This window comes from Staurois parvus, unplaced genomic scaffold (genome assembly GCF_062004578.1).
Source record: "Staurois parvus isolate SC_StPar_1 unplaced genomic scaffold, SC_StPar_1.0 ptg000249l, whole genome shotgun sequence".
Taxonomy (NCBI): Eukaryota; Metazoa; Chordata; class Amphibia; order Anura; family Ranidae; genus Staurois; species Staurois parvus.
This window is the reverse complement of record NW_028318045.1, coordinates 7,591,772-7,609,306: the sequence shown is the minus strand read 5'-3', so window position 1 is coordinate 7,609,306 and position 17,535 is coordinate 7,591,772. Positions and strand designations below refer to the sequence as shown.

At 42.5% G+C, this 17,535-nt stretch overlaps 1 protein-coding gene across 2 annotated transcripts in view; it reads right to left on the bottom strand.

Moving 5' to 3' along the window:
* Positions 1-801: 801 nt before the first annotated feature.
* The window catches only part of SLC37A3 (solute carrier family 37 member 3), a 55,288-nt gene continuing 38,554 nt past the window's right edge, over positions 802-17,535 (bottom strand). For both annotated transcript variants that reach the window (XM_089680724.1, XM_089680725.1), the window contains exons 10-15: positions 14,856-14,997; positions 11,618-11,719; positions 7,834-7,881; positions 7,385-7,536; positions 5,561-5,626; positions 802-1,064 (exon numbers count right to left, since the gene is read on the bottom strand). In XM_089680724.1, the coding sequence (XP_089536850.1) occupies positions 972-1,064; positions 5,561-5,626; positions 7,385-7,536; positions 7,834-7,881; positions 11,618-11,719; positions 14,856-14,997 (603 nt within the window). In that variant the 3' untranslated portion in view covers positions 802-971. The remainder of the gene's footprint in view (positions 1,065-5,560; positions 5,627-7,384; positions 7,537-7,833; positions 7,882-11,617; positions 11,720-14,855; positions 14,998-17,535) is intronic.

The following is a 17,535-nucleotide window of genomic DNA, read 5'->3' as shown; positions in this document are numbered from 1 at the left end:
TGCCTGGAGCTGCCCTTGCTTGGGCAATATTAAACAAAGGAAATAAAATTGGTATTGTTTTCTAAAGTAGAACTCCAAACAACTAAATTACATATACATGGCCTGCTTTACCCACTAGGATATCTGTAGATTTAGCCATCTGTCCAGAGTTCAGCTCTAACAGTTGAAAATGGTTTAAAAAAAAAAATACAGCATCCAAACTTCAGTTATGATCCTAAATATCAGTGTGATGAAAGGTCTTTGCGTTGGCCTTGCAGAGGCCTTCCAAGAGCAGAAAAAGCGTGAATGAAGAGAATCCATTTGAACAAAACGCAAATCAGCTTTGTCAGCTACAAAAATGAATATAGCTTGTAAAGGGGGTAGGGCAAACACCCCATGGCAAATGGCTCTTGAGGATTACAAGCGGGCAGGGGATTATGGGTAGAAAGAAGTCTTCTATTATGCAAATTGAATAAAATGGTAGCGTTGAATGTGAATAAATGTAATTCTTCTAGGCACAGCGAGTCATCAAAGTAACAAATCAGTTCAAGTGAAAGACAAATGTAACAAATAACAGGTGATAAAGTGCTGTTTGTAGTGTCTCTCGCTTTAAATCCCTTTTTTTGGCTTACATTGGCAGGTGCCACCTGTATGGTGAGATGGACTTCGCAGTACAAACATGAATACAAAGACAAAGCACAGAAAATAAATGTAGACTGCAGGGCATTTTAAGAGGTCAAGCCTGGAATTTTTTGATAAGGTTTTTTTTTCCCCATACTTCAGATCCAGTGTGAGAAAAAACAGCTATAAGCAAATTGTGGATTGTTTTAACGTCTCTTTAAAGCCACAAATCTTACAAAAATATAGATTACTAAAACTGACAGACGTTATCCACAGCGAACTCTTGTCCTTATTCCTGGTCTTTACTTGACTCCCAAAACAGGTTCTGATTGTCTCGTGTGGATGCGAACAGGTGTCAGTGGATGTAATTGTCACCCCGCCAGTCGGGACATGCGTCGGTTCCTCCAGGCTGGTCTCAGCTCCCGCACCAGGAGTGGAATGATGAATAAGAGGGTAAGGAAAGTCTGTGGGGACAGAAAAGCATAAGCTTTAGCTAGCAGTTTGCCAGTTGGTTGTCATATAAGCTGAACAAGAAAATAACTGTATAAATCTGTTAAAATGACAGTTGTCAGTATGCATTGGCAGCCAGCCTCGACTTTGTCTGGGATCCAAATGTTAAGAAAAAAAAAAAAATCAAATGTGGTTCAAAGCTGCAGCCAAGAATTTATAATATAGTGTGAAGGTTTTTGTAACATGAATGAATATAAATAAAAGAGGCCCATGACATCACCGGGAATGCAGCCTATCCACTCATGACACACCAGTGACATCACCGGGAATGCAGCCTATCCAATAACTAAAGACCAGTGACACCACCGAGTATGCAGCCTATCCAATAACTAAAGACCAGTGACACCATCGAGTATGCAGCCTATCCAATAACTAAAGACCAGTGACACCACCGAGTATGCAGCCTATCCAATAACTAAAGACCAGTGACACCACCGAGTATGCTGCAGCCTATCCAATAACTAAAGACCAGTGACACCACCGAGTATGCTGCAGCCTATCCAATAACTAAAGACCAGTGACACCACCGAGTATGCTGCAGCCTATCCAATAACTAAAGACCAGTGACACCACCGAGTATGCAGCCTATCCAATAACTAAAGACCAGTGACATCACCGAGTATGCAGCCTATCCAATAACTAAAGACCAGTGACATCACCGAGTATGCAGCCTATCCAATAACTAAAGACCAGTGACATCACCGAGTATGCAGCCTATCCAATAACTAAAGACCAGTGACATCACCGAGTATGCAGCCTATCCAATAACTAAAGACCAGTGACATCACCGAGTATGCAGCCTATCCAATAACTAAAGACCAGTGACATCACCGAGTATGCAGCCTATCCAATAACTAAAGACCAGTGACATCACCGAGTATGCAGCCTATCCAATAACTAAAGACCAGTGACATCACCGAGTATGCAGCCTATCCAATAACTAAAGACCAGTGACATCACCGAGTATGCAGCCTATCCAATAACTAAAGACCAGTGACATCACCGAGTATGCAGCCTATCCAATAACTAAAGACCAGTGACATCACCGAGTATGCAGCCTATCCAATAACTAAAGACCAGTGACATCACCGAGTATGCAGCCTATCTTCTCATCAGAAAGCAGTGACATCATTGAAGCAGTACTCATCTCCCCTGAGAATGCAGCCTATCTACTGACTAGAGAGACCAGTGTTATCACTGCAACCTATTCAATTACAACCAGTGATATCAATGAGAATGCAGTCTATCTATTCACTAGAGGCCAGTGACACCCCTGACAATGGGGCCTATCTGTTCACTTCAGATCAGCCAAGCTGCAATCCCAAACACCAATTCACATCTGCATTACTTTAGCTGTTTAGTCTGGAAGCGGTCTGCTTTCAATTTAACAGGGACACCATGACCCTATTTAGTGGAACAGTAAACTAACCTTTGTATATCGTGATCACAATCTGTCCTCAAAATGTTTACTTTCTGGTGCAAGTTATTTGCACAATATTTGGCTGCTTCATATGACTGGCATTCTGCTCCTCATACACAAAAACCCAAGAAGCTTGTAAGCCTCAAATGACCAAAACACTAAAATTACCATCTGGGTGGCTGGGTACAATTAGATCATTTGACTCCCCAAGAGACAACAGGTCAACGGCAGGACATGGATGAATCTGTACATGACTACAAAGTAACCACGGAACTTTAACATAGGCACCCAAAGCATTAGCAGAAGAGCCTGCATTAAAACTAAAATCCAGGCAAGCAGCTAAATACACAGAGCAGTTTCAACTGCCACATAACTTTTCTATCCATTTACTCCTGAGATCAGCCAAGCTGAAGACACTTTCTCTGTTACATTTAAGGAATGAAGAAGGAATACAATGATGTTCTCACTTCAGACTAACTGGATAGTGAAGATTGTTGAAGTTATTCCACTGCTGTCTCCTATCAGCATGATCCTTGTTAGCACATCTGCATGCAATACACTTTACTGGTTTCCATATCCTGCCACAGCCTTTTCCCAGCCTGAGCTCTGCTGTATAGGGGCTTGCAAGAGGCTCATACCACGCCAAATTAAAGTGGTTATCCTAGCTGCATTTAAAGAAAAGGCATCTAAATAAGTATTAATAATTACAAAGCTGCAATAATGTGTGTTTTTTTATATCTGCTTGGACTTCAGTTTTAACAGCCTGTTGCTTCTTTTTAGCATTTTACAGCAGTCCAGATAGAATATACTGAAGCCACTATGCTGTATACCAGGGGTCTTCAAACTCTTCAAAGGGCTGGTTTACTGTCCTTCAAACTTTAGGAGAGCCGGATTGTGAACAGGGGGGGTAGAGAATGTCCTGGGCCCAGCATCTGTGAAAATAAACAGGGGGTACTATTCCTCCCATTAATGTCCATCATTGGTATTAATGGGAGAAATAATGCCTCATCATTGGTATTAATGGGAGGAACAGTGCCCCATCTTTGGTATCAGTGTAAGAAATACTGTCTCTTTGTTGGTGTCAGTGGGAGGAATAGTACCCCATATGATTGGAAGGAATAGTGCCCCAAGGGCCGGAAAAAGGCTAGCAAAGGGCCTCATCTGGCCCTAGGGCCTCAGTTTGGCAACCCCTGCTGTATGCTCTAGGAAAATAAATCTGAATGGCTAATTTCAACCAGGGAACGTTGTGTTAAAAATGAAAAGTCCTCTCATTTCACCTTAATTCATACAGGATATAAATATAGACAGAAGGCCTCAGGATCTCCATGTCCCATGGGATTACAGTTAGACTGCAGAGATTCTAAAGGGCAAAGCTGGGAACCTCTGTCTGTGGAATCAAACAACTCTTAACACTCTCTCGGTGTTCTCAGAGCATCACTTTTATCAGTGATCTGTAAACATTATAGACAAATGAGGCAGCCCTGGGCAGGCAGGCTGTGACCTTTGTATATAGGTTTGTTCTACATTTTTAAGTTTAACTAAAGTACAGCTTTGAAAATTTTAGCTAACAGAAGCCATTTTTTGTCTAGATGAATGCTTTTGATCGTTTAAAGACACCAAATGACATGTGTAGATGACAGCACTTATGTCACTCAAAAGGCATCTTGGGACTCCTGTAAAGCAATACATGCCAGAGGCTAAGCAAGACACAGTGCACTATGGGAAAAAAAAACGATCACAGCAATGGTGTTATAAAAAAGAATAGAAGATCATTGTGTGCCGTAGCTAGACTTCAGAATCTCCCAAATGACATTCACAGCTAGGAGGAGAGTTTATGGATATGGGAGTGAGATTTTTTGATGTGTTTTACTCTGTTCAAACTAATCCTTACTATCAACCAGCAAGCTGATCGCTCATGTGATCAGTGGCACACTGAGGTGCTGTTCCTGTTGCAAATCAGTCATCTGGGCAGATCCCGACCGATGTCGGCCGACAGCAGACTTTAGCCTGCTGTCGACAAGATCTGTGTCACAGGAATTCAGAAATAAGTGCACTACTGTGACCCACAAGAGAAGTATGGCCTTTAGATCCACTTTATTTATAGAGCATTTCTTCCCCAAGGCTGGTTAACTGTACCATTCATTATCAGTGTGGACAGGCCAGCTATTACAGGTACAGTAAGTAAAAAGCATTTGTAAAGCTTTCAGCTAGCTTCAAGCCATTTTTATGAAACCTTTAAAATCTTTCGATGACAGACCAATTTTTCTATATGCATGCTAAAAAGCATATTTTAAAGTGGATCTGAACATTCAATGTGAATATAAACCTATGATTCCCAAGCAGTACACTGAACAATGTACCTATTTGTCTTGAATTTCTCCTGAAAAATAGCACTGCACATCCTGGTATGCGAGGATGGCTAGGCACTCCTAGCCTGCCTACATCCTCACAACTGTATTTCTGCAGTGTGAGATCTAAGGCACTGCTGCATCTGAATATTAGTCTCAGGAGATTTGGTGTAAGATTCGGTAATGTCACTTCTGTGCCGTTCACTGTTCTCCTTGCTGGGTGCTCTGACATGAGAAAGCAAAGCCCTGCATTGACCAAGATCACTGCCCCGACAAAGAGCCAAAGTCAGTAACATGGAACATATCGACCACAGGTAACACCAATTGACCAGTCCTTTCCGCTCTGTCTGCTTTCTTGGCACAGCTTCCAGAATTCAGTTTCTGTCCAAGGCCACTGCATGACAACCAAGGGGGTCAAAGCAAACATAGGACTGAGCCAATGTCCAATCAGTAAAACCAAAACAGATTTGGTGCAATTAAATATAATCTGCCCTAGAGGGTGGACAGTAACAGTTCTGAACCTTAGATCAGTCAAGAAATGAATGGAACCGTCTGTTTTATTGTTACCAGCCCTTATGAGGTCTCACTACATGAGAGGAAAAGCAAAATTTGTCTCCAACTAGAATATTCAGTTTCTTCCAGTTGTCATAATTCAGCTCTGCTGTGCACGATTGGATCTTACCATAAGAATGAAGAAATAAAAGACCCACATCCAGCTCAGTCCTCCCTGGATCACTGACACCAGAACCTGGAAATTAGAGCAGAGTTAGATATGAGACCCAAAAAAAGACTGATATTCTATGAGGATCCTCTGTATGTGATAAAATGTATGCAAGTAAAGCACTCCAATGCTCCTTTATACTAGGCAAGGCTACTATAATCTGGCCCGAAGGATTTTTAATAGCATGAGGAAAGGTTAAACCTCATCAGGTTTTTTTTTTTTCTTGCTGCCTGCGTCCAACTGGGGAAACTTCCTCTCACTTCCTTCCCCATAATGTAAAGAGAAACAAAAGGAAATCTATCCAAAGTGAGAGAAATCCTCACTTAGACAATTGTCGCCACATTGTCCCCCATTAAAGGACTCCCTCTCTATTCCTGGTTCCAAGACAACTCACTTCCCGCACTTCAGTCCCAGTGACAGTGTGAACTGTAAGGGCTCGTTCACACTTGACTGTTTTACCAACGCTTGCCAAACGCCCCTATAACATTTGGCAAGCGTTGGTCCGGTGTTTGCGGAGCATTTTTTAACGCTCGGCAAACGCCACATGCGCGGTTTAGCGGAGGTTGCTAGGCGTTTGCCGAGTGTTAAAAACGCCCCACAAACGCCTATAATGAAGTTTGAATGGTGTTACCGCTCCGCAACCGCCCCGCAAACGCCGGCTGGGCGTTTGCGGAGCGGCACCATAGACTAGAATAGGAGGCTTCAACTTCTCCTGACTCGACCAGAGGCGTCTGTTTTGCCACGACGCTAACGCTCCCGTTAGAACAGCACCATGTGCTGCAATGTGCAGAATTGTCAGAGGCATTTGGGAAGCAGTAAAAACGCTTCCCAAACGCCTCTCTGCTGCCTGCACACAACGCTAGTGTGAACGTAGCCTAAGACTGCTTACTGGGAGCGCTAATCTCCCTCCCCAAAGAAATTCCATGTACAAACCCACCCTACTATAATCATAACAATTTTCTTGTCTCAGTTAAAGAGAACAAGTCTCAAATAAAGAAATACCAAGTCCTAAATTATTATAATTTTGAGGTATTACTTATGAAAGAATTACTGTATATATGCTGCCTTACTTAGCTTTACTTTTGAGCCTGACACTTTAATGTCAGGTCAGAGATCACTTGAAGTCACAGCAGTCGCCATGAAAACTGCTTGACCTCACACCCTATTCCCCCAGCTTCGGAATGCCTAAACAAAGTCCAAAAACATAGGCCTAAGGTAAAAAGAAATCTAAAACTAAAAAGGTTATTTGTCTCCGTTATGTACTGTCAGGAGCCGGGAGACAGTCTGAGAGGCTGGTGAATTTACAAAGCAGCAACTGTAGGACTTTCAAAAGAATGTGAAGAAATTAACACTTACTGTGCCTAAAAACTGGTGGAAGAGATGTGTGCCACATTTAAAAGGAGCAAGAAAAGCAGCAAAAGCCGTCCTGCTCAATATGCCATGTCTGGCACAGACACAGCATATTAAACAAAAATAAACATAACTGAAGGGTTTGCACCCCTGTTAATTAGACTCAGGTTCTGATTCATTTTCTCAGTTTGAAAGAGTCAAGCTCCACTTTATGAAACTATTTGAACTCATCATATAAATATTTCAAATGTCACCTCTTGCACATTATTTGGCAATCTACACCTTAAATATAATTGACAGGTAACAGCTAAGGCTGTTCATGGGGGTATCAGATCAATTACGCATCAATATTCAGTTGCTACTGTAGGCACAAAGGACAGGTAAATTAGTACCCTCTTCAAACCACAAACCTTTGCTCCACATGTGTGTACTCACTTGGCCCACAGCAGCTCCCATGCTTCCAGTTCCATCCACAATGCCGGTTACCGTAGCTAGTGCCTCACTGCTGCCTCTAACCATTTCCTGTCGGCCCAGGTCTGCAGAGATTGCCGAGCTGATCATGTTTGAGGGACCGCCAATGAAAAAGCCTAAAAAGGACAAGGCTCACGACTAATTATTACAGGAAACAATAAAAAAAATAATACATACCATTATGGCAATTGTGCCATTAAAATAAAGGGGTTACTGTATATCTTTAAGTCAAAACAGATTATATTTTTTATATTAGGATTCCAAAAAAAGCATTCAAGTTGCAATTTCTGGTGTAGATAATTTGCTACCAGACTCCCTGAGATGAAATGAGAGAACATGCAATTCAAGCTGACATCAAGCATGTAACATTGAAGTGTCAGTTTGTGGTAAGCTGGCCTTTAAAGAGGACTTACCAGTGATTGCCATTAAGAAAGCATTCAAGGGCTTGTTATTTGGGGAGCCTAGAGAGAGGGAAAAAAACAATTATAATTTATTCTAATACAGCATGGAAACATAAACCTTTTTTATATATAAAACGTACAAAGTATAGTTTAGATGATCTCTGAAAAACACATCAATGTGTAGAATAGCCATTACAGGGCTGAAGGCAGCTACATTGCATTATAGGAAAACAGGTTATTTATCTGTATTATTCAATTACTTAAAGTATACATAAACCCAGTAACAAAAAAATTCATATAAGTCTTAAAGTTTTAGTTCCCCTTTACATTTTTCTGAAAAAGGTGAACACCGGACACCTTCCCACTCCCTCTGGTACCCACTGTACTTACCTCAGTGGTTGCCAAGCTGACTGGTTAGCATTGTCACACTGATAATGTTGACCAATCAGAATGCATCTGGTCCACCCTGGAAACACTGATGAAGAAGAGGGAGCTAGAGCGGCTGTGAGGGTGTCAACAGCTCAGCAACCCTGAAGGTACGTACTGTGCGGGCCTTGGGGATGGGGAGGGTTTACCTTTACATACACTCCAAAAGACAGGTTTAGGATGACCAACCCAGATTCAATCAGAGAAACCAGCACTAGCAGTGATGTAGTGTGAGCGCCTTAACTAAATAAAAAAAATGTTGAGGAAAAAATGATGCTAGCAAATTAGAAAAAAAAAAAACATGTCCATCCTCTTAGGACACTAGTAAAATTGTCATATTGATAATAGGAGAGGATATCCTATGATAGCCTACTTTTTTTCCCCTCGTTTTCCAGGATTATACTGCTCTAGACTGCAGTATAATCCAAGGGTTATGACTTCCTGTCTCCCTCAATGGATGAAATAAATTACACTTTTTTTTAATGCACCATAGTATGTTGTTAATAACAAACTACAAATAATTCAGATAGGGTTGCATCTACTTTAGAAAATGCCAAAACTATGTGGACATGCAAATAAATCAAACGTTTATTATTACTGTCAAGGAAAACTGGTTGTAATCTCTAGTGAAACCACAAACACACCAATAGAACACACACACTTCCCCTTTCTCTCAACACACACAGACTTGGCCTAGATCTTTCAGTCCTTCAAAAAGCTATCTAACCGTTAACGCTGTGTTCAAAAAAATAATGTTCCCACTACATTTGCATTGCCCTGTGGCACAACCTCTGTGTCACTTTAGTTATCAGTCTACTGGGAACACAGGTGCAGTACGTGCTCCTTTTTAAGTACCGTATTTTTCGCTCCATAAGACGCACTTTTTTCCCCCCAAAAAAGGGGGGAAAATGTCAGTGCGTCTTATGGAGCGAATATAAAGTGGCCGGTCCGGTATTTTTGCGGCCACCATGTCAGAACACCGGGCCGGCCGCTCAGCTGTTGTCTCCTGCAGGGCCTTACCTGTTCCTCGCTCCAGCGCTGCACACTCTTCCCGCGCTGGCTTCTGTGACAGCCGGGTGCCCACTGCGCATGTGCTGCGCTTTGTGAATGATCCAGTGTCTTCTGGGACACATGAAAGGTCCCAGAAGGCGCCGGGCCATTCACAAAGCGCAGCGCTTCTCGCACATGCGCAGTGGGCACCCGGCTGTCACAGAAGCCGACCCGGGAAGAAGAAGGAAGGACAACTCCGCGGAAGTGGGAGCGGGTACCTGTCAAATTCAGGTACCCGCTCCCCCTCCCTCCCCAAAGGTCAGCAGTCTCTGGTCGTTCCCTGCACTGTGTCCGCAGTCTCTGGTCGTCCCCTGCACTGTGTCCGCAGTCTCTGGTCGTCCCCTGCACTGTGTCCGCAGTCTCTGGTCGTCCCCTGCACTGTGTCCGCAGTCTCTGGTCGTCCCCTGCACTGTGTCCGCAGTCTCTGGTCGTCCCCTGCACTGTGTCCGCAGTCTCTGGTCGTCCCCTGCACTGTGTCCGCAGTCTCTGGTCGTCCCCTGCACTGTGTCCGCAGTCTCTGGTCGTCCCCTGCACTGTGTCCGCAGTCTCTGGTCGTCCCCTGCACTGTGTCCGCAGTCTCTGGTCGTCCCCTGCACTGTGTCCGCAGTCTCTGGTCGTCCCCTGCACTGTGTCCGCAGTCTCTGGTCGTCCCCTGCACTGTGTCCGCAGTCTCTGGTCGTCTCCTGCACTGTGTCCGCAGTCTCTGGTCGTCCCCTGCACTGTGTCCGCAGTCTCTGGTCGTCCCCTGCACTGTGTCCGCAGTCTCTGGTCGTCCCCTGCACTGTGTCTGCAGTCTCTGGTCGTCTCCTGCACTGTGTCCGCAGTCTCTGGTCGTCTCCTGCACTGTGTCCGCAGTCTCTGGTCGTCTCCTGCACTGTGTCCGCAGTCTCTGGTCGTCTCCTGCACTGTGTCCGCAGTCTCTGGTCATCTCCTGCACTGTGTCCGCAGTCTCTGGTCATCTCCTGCACTGTGTCCGCAGTCTCTGGTCATCTCCTGTACTGTGTCAGCAGTCTCTGGTCATCCCCTGTACTGTGTCTGCAGTCTCTGGTCATCCCCTGTACTGTGTCTGCAGTCCATTGGTTCAGAATATTTTTTTTTCTTGTTTTTCACCTCTAAAACCTAGGTGCGTCTTATGGTCAGGTGCGTCTTATGGAGCGAAAAATACGGTAACATTCAAAAATATATCCATTTCATTACAGTATGTTAAGTAACGTGTACTGCTTTAAACTACAACTAAGAGCTCCCCCCCCCCAAAAAAAAAAAAAAAGTGTGCTGCTGCACCTAAACATAAGTGCATGTGCACCGACTGTTTTATCTTATTCCCCTACAAAAGTCCAACAAGTACTTGTTGCTCCTGTCAGTAAAGTTCACCTAATGCAGCTTCATGTGATCATGTAGAAATAACACTGCACTTCTCCTGAATTCACAGCAGAGTTGTCACTCTCATGTAGGCTGTGCTTGCTGCACAAACAATTGTTGCAGGAAGCATGGGTATCAGCATTTTCACTGTTGATTGACAAGCTGTAGCTTGTCAATCATCACCCTGCCAAACCAAGACCTGTCTCCTGTTTTCTGGATTTACAGGACTGCCTTTGCTGCTATAAACCTCCCACTGTGAACTGCAGTGTCTGGGAGGGCAAGAACATGAGAGCTTGTGCATCCCACAGTAACTGGGTTTGGTACTTGTCACACAGAATATTTTAGTTGTATTTTAAAGTTCCACTCTGGGCTGCTGTTAAAGTTCTACAGTTAGTCTGCATCATATGTTTTTTCTGCCTGTCAGAGTTCCCCCTATAACAGTTTTGTTTCCCATTTTTCCTGCCAGAAGATATGTAATTTTTACACTTCCTGTAGAACAATGTTTTTCCCTCTACAGTGAAATTAGCAGCATTGTCACCATGTGGACAGGGCCGTACAAAATGGACACGTAGTTTTAAACGGACTTGGGACAAGTAAATTAAATTACAACTCCAGTTTTAAGCAGTTACAAAATCACTTTGTTTTATCTTTTGGAGGCTTAAGCCATATTTAAAAAAAAAAAATAAAAAAAAAAATGACCCCTTTTCCGTGGCAGTGTTCTATGATCTGTCCTGACCCAATGCAACAGGCTTTCCTAGAAAACGCAGCTTGTTAAAAGGAGTATAAAAACTAGATAACAGATCTAATGGCAGGATCAACAGGAAATAAAATGGTTACAGGGGAACAAAACTGCTGTTAATTATTGACAGATTACAGAAAATATTTTATTTTTGGTTTTGTACAGTTACACATTTTATTCCTTCACTATAACACTATGGATATCGGAGGACATGTGACTTACGGCTGTATCCAAATAGGGATCCCACTGCACACACCAGACTAATAGCCAAGACAGGTGATCTTTTTTGCATGATGTCCGAGATAAACCCTTGGACTGTTCCTCCTGTGACGAGACACAAGGCACCAATCAGGACACAAACAACTGCTACATTTACAGATCACACTTTGTGATCATGTTTAAATGCTGAATACTTGTATCAGGTAAGTGACACGGAATATTAAATCCACTGGATCAACATGACAGCCAGGTAACTAGAGTTTTCAGAATGATAGGACAGCCAAATTACCCTGTGTATTTTTTTTTTCTGAGCAGTAAAAAACAAATGTTGTATAGTCAGAGCAGTAAGAGCAGCCCAAGTATGTAAATAAGCAAATGTGGCTGCACCCTTGTACTGTGTGGGATAGAAAGATATGGATATATAGAAAGGAACATGTTGATAGGAGGTGAGTGAGCACAGGGATGACTTTGTTAATCAACTGATGCTCTATCAGCAGGCTGGGGGTGAAGGAGGATCACCAATGTATGCCTTAGCTGTATGCAATGTAAGCAATGTCATTCACTGGCTGCACAGTGTGGCAGGGCTAATTATATATCTCAGAAAAGGATGGACAGAAATACAAATTCTTTGGAAGGTAAAAATTCCAATATATGTATTTTATATGTGCACTCTGTAGTTTGGCTCATTGTAGAAAAGAGAATCATTGAAAGACCTGCACATTCCCTTCATCTCTTCATTATTCAGCTGTATTCCAGCAGCCGGTACACCTCAGTGAGTGAAACAGAGTTTTTATGGAGGGAACAGATGTGCAGTGCCAGCAGGGTGACTGATTCAGTATAATTAAGCAGCAATGGAACTTCCCATATAGTCTGATGACAGACGGCATCAATGTGGCCCACCCGCATGATTATGTTATGACTACCTCCTGAAGGCCCTTCACACCCATCATCTCTCACCAGCCTCTGCAGTTTTTTCCTTAAATTCAGTAAAAGGAAAATGTGTTGAAATTATATAAAATAAATTAAAGCTGTCCAGTCTCCAGTCTTACCTTCAGTTTTGCACGGTTGTACAGACTTCTCATCTGAACTGAAATTGCTTAATCTGATTTTACTACACACTGCGAGCTTCTCACACACAATCTGGCACAGCTGTGCATAGTAACTAATCAGCTTCTAACTTCAGCTTGTTCAATTAAAGCAGTAGTAAACTTTCCTGAATGCACACAGGAGTCTCAGCCATGGCACACAACTCTGAATGAGCGGCACAGGTATGCCGTTCCTTCAGAGCGCATACTAGTGACATCACCGGCTGCTGCTCGCTACAATATCTCCTAAGAGATGCCCATTTATGAGATATTCATTTTACCTACAGGCAAGCTTTATTATAGGCTTACCTGTAAGTAAAAATCAACATTGTTACTTTACTACTTTCACTTTAAGCTTTGACAATAAAACCTGGAAGCTGATTGGTTACTGTGCACCAGTTTTAGTAAATCTTCCCCAAGGTGTAACAGAAGCTACAGCAAGCCAGATGGAACCCGCCACATTTTCTGCCCATCCTGCATCATCTAGAGCTTTCCTCTCTAGCCTTTCATTCATTGGATTTCAGTTCTTTCACTCATGGAGGCTCAGCATCATATTGTTCTGTCCTTGGACCCCTTCTCTTCTCCATCTACACCTCCTCCCTTGGTCACTTGATAAACTCCCATGGCTTTAAGTACCATCTCTATGCTGATGACACACAAATCTATCTTTCTACCCCTCACCTCACCCCTTCAGTCTCCTCTCGCATTACTAACCTACTAAGTGACATATCGGCATGGATGTAACTCCACTTCCTCAAACTCAATCTTTCCAAAACTGAGCTCTTAGTATTCCCTCCAGCCCGTGCCCCCTCCCCTGACTTCTCCATCAAGATCAATAACACAATCATCAGTTCCTCCTCTCATGCCAGGGTACTAGGTGTAATCCTAGACTCCCATCTGTCCTTTCAGTCCCAAATCCAATCACTGTCCAAATCTTGTAGACTTCACCTCGGCAACATCTCCAATATACGACCATTCCTAACCTCTGAAACTACTAAGCAACTTATCCACTCCCTTGTTATATCTTGCCTTGACTATTGTAACTCCCTCCTCATTGGCCTACCTCATCGCAGGCTATCCCCTCTTCAGTCTATCATAAATGCTGCTGCCAGACTCATCCACCTTACTAACCGTTCTGTATCAGCCACCCCTCTCTGCCAATCCCTCCACTGGCTTCCCATTGCCCGGATAAAATTCAAAACATTAACAATAACATATAAAGCCATTTATAACTCTGCCCCAAATTACATCACCAATCTTGTCTCCAAATATCACCCAAACCGTCCTCTCCGCTCCTCGCAAGACCTCCTGGTCTCTAGCTCCCTTGTCTCCTCCTCCCATGCACGTCTCCAGGACTTCTCCAGAGCTTCCCCTATCCTCTGGAACTCTCTACCCCAATTTATCAGACTATCGCCTAACTCTGCTCACTTTTAGGCAATCTCTGAAAACCTCTCTCTTCAGGGAAGCCTATCCTGTCCTCAGCTAATAATGGAATCTTCTACTCTTCCAACCAGTCCATTCCCCACAGTTACTACCTTTTTTACCACTAGCCCCTCCCTCCTAGATTGTAAGCTCCAAGGAGCAGGGCCCTCCTATCCCTCTTGCATTGAACTGTATTGTTGCTGTATTGTCTCTTGCTATATTGTAAAGTGCTGAGCAAACTGTTGGCACTATATAAATCCTGTATAATAATATGTGGGCGTTACCACAGCTTTGTTTTTATAGTAGCCCCTGGCGCCAGTTATGATCTATCTGCATTGCATAGAGAAGCACAGAAATCCAGTAATGATGGCACTGGGTCTGAAATAAGGTATTTAATAAAAATGGACAGGTATATGTTATAAATTTTATTAGAATGTTGCAGAGGAGCACTGGGCAGGGTTTACAACACTGCTTGGGATTACTATAGTAAGTTAGATGAGCTCAATTAATTTGTGGAGTATCAGCAGCTATTTTTCTGTACTTGCATGCATCAATTTTTACTGGGAAAAACACGGGGAAATGTGCATATATTGCAAATATTTTTTTTTCTTTTTTAAATTTAAAATTTGTTCCCAAAACACACTTTACATTCTATCGTGCCTGAAGCATGATCTATCCCCATACCAGCTTTCAGTTCCTATAAATGGATCTCATAATAGGAATATTTCACTGACCTATAATTCCTCCGATGTCATACCAGATAGACAGCTGGTCTGCCTCCGCCTCTTTCCAGTTGAAGTTTATGCTCAGATAGAAGGGAAGCCAAAAGAAGAAAGAGTAATTCACCAGCTTCAGACAGGCGTAGGCCAGAGAATACTGCAAGCAAACAGAGGTAACAGTTACAGTGTGACCTATAACATACCAGACAAACTACACATAGGCAAGTCCCTTTAGACACAAGCCCTTTCCCATTTTGATGAGATAAAAAATAGCAAATAAAAAAAATATATAGCATACACAATTGTTACACAAACCATATTAAAAATGAATGGTATTAAAAATTACCTTTCCTTTACAATCTGCAGCCACTGTAATTTTCTGTAAAAGTCAACATGGCAACCTAAAAGTGTTCCGTACACCAATGGACCACCCACAGAAATGTCATTTCCTGCTTGTGTGATTGACTCACCGATTTTCCCAGAACTGAACACAAAAGGTACAAGTCTGATTTTGGGCATCCTCAGCATCAAAAATGTAATTTTTGGTGAAAATCCCAAAGGGTTAATCACTTTTAAGGGCACATTCACACTTGCGAGTGCACCCTGCCTGCGATTACATGCGAGAACCCCAGCGGGGGTTCCCATGTTCAGCTACAAGTAGGCAGCCCCATTGAAAGCATAGTTTCTTCATTAGAACACTGCTAGTACATCAGCTGGGTAATATTGAAAAAAATCAACAGCTTTTCTTCAAAACAGAAACAGGCAGGACTCTGCAACAAGGTTTGTTAAAATCCTTGTAATGTACAGATATTACCCAAATGGGAATGTTTTTTCTCAATAAAAGTGGAATCATTCTTTAAGCATCAGTAAAGTTGTACTGCGTCCAGGTCCATAAACCAAACCAAAAATAGAAACATTAACATCCATGGTAAGTAATCTACCCATGTACACATGTAAACACGTGTACATGGACATATGCATTAATGCATAAATATAATCCTTGGAGAATTTTACAGAGGATTACATGTCATCTGTGTGTAAATATAAAGCACTTCACAAACTTTACTTGTGTTTTTAAGCAGGATCTTTATGCCATTCTTTGTCCCTAAATAATAAGGCCCGTGTGCAAGGACCCATATAGACAAGACTTCCTTTGAGAACTGCCATTCTTACAGTCATTTTGCCATTGCAAAATTAAAAGGATAAGTTCACCTTCATACAAAAAATAATAAATACACATTTTTTTGCAGATTGCAGGAGCCTGTAAACCATTGCACCAGCGATCAGTAGATCACTAGTAGGTCTCCTGCAGATCTGTCAGTATAGCTGCTTGCCTATGCGAAATGTAAGGGCAAGCAGATATACAGACAGGAAGACTCCATGAACTACCACAGTGCTTCCCAATGCTAAGGCTGTTGGTACTTGTAGTTTCTCATTCACAGAACACAGTGAATGAGTGACATGGCCAGGCAGGCAGAGCATGGCACAGCCACTTTTTAAATATTTGACAGCTAGCAGGGAAGAAGATCCCCAGCTAGCTGTCAAAGCGGGGGGAGCAGGCGCCAGTTTGATCAGAGCATGTTACACCCTGAATATGGGTGTAACATGTAACGAAAGGTGAACTTACCCTTTAAACTTTATCCTTTATACTAACCAGGAGTCGTAGAACATAACTGAAAGTTATTAAAAGCACAACCGCGATCCAATAATGACAATTTTGAAAACTACTTGGTTTAGAAAATGTATATGTTTATACACACACTCACACACACACTCAATATAAATATCCATCTATCTATACACACTTTTCTGCAACTATGTGCAAAAGAAAAAATGTACACACACACACACACCTTTACCCGCTTGCCGCCTACCTACAGTAGTTTTACTGCGAGGGCAGCAGCTGCAAGTCAGGCAATGTACCTGTACGCCGCAACCTTTCTTCCACGTATGAGGCGCAATTATGCACAAGTTTGGAAGCTGATTTCAGCCAACAATTTACAAAACACAGAACTGTGTACAAGGAACAGCGACCTGTTTATTCCCCCTGCAAAACAGGGAGAATAAACCACCATGCAGTAAAGTAAAAGCAGCACATATAACACATTGTTAGGCACACGCAGCTAACCCCTTGACTGCCCCTAGATGTTAACCTCTTCCCAGCCAGTGCCATTAGTACAGTTACAGTGTACAGTATTAGCAATGATCACTGTATTAGTGTCACTATTGATGTGTCAGTAACTCAGTGTACCACCCAGCCAGCGTCAGATTGCCTGCCACACTATTACAGTCCCACTATAAAATGCTGATCACCATTATTACCAGTATAGCATCATGTCAGCGTAAAGTGCAGTATATATACACTATAGTTTGTAGATGCTATAACTTTCACACAAACCAATCCATATACAGTTATTGTGAATTTTTTCTTGTTTTTTTAACCAAAGACATGTAGCAGAGTACATTTTGGCCTAAATGGATGAAGAAATGAGATTTTTTGATTGTATAAGTTTTATAACAGAAAGTAGAAAATATATTTTTTTTTCAAAATTTTCAGTCTTTTTTTGTCAAAACTTAATTGAACAAGCTGAAGTTAGAAGTTGATTGGCTACTATGCACAGCTGCACCAGATTTTGTTAGGGTTGCTCCGGTACCAGCTTTTTAAGAACGAGCACTGATACCTTTTATCAGGTAC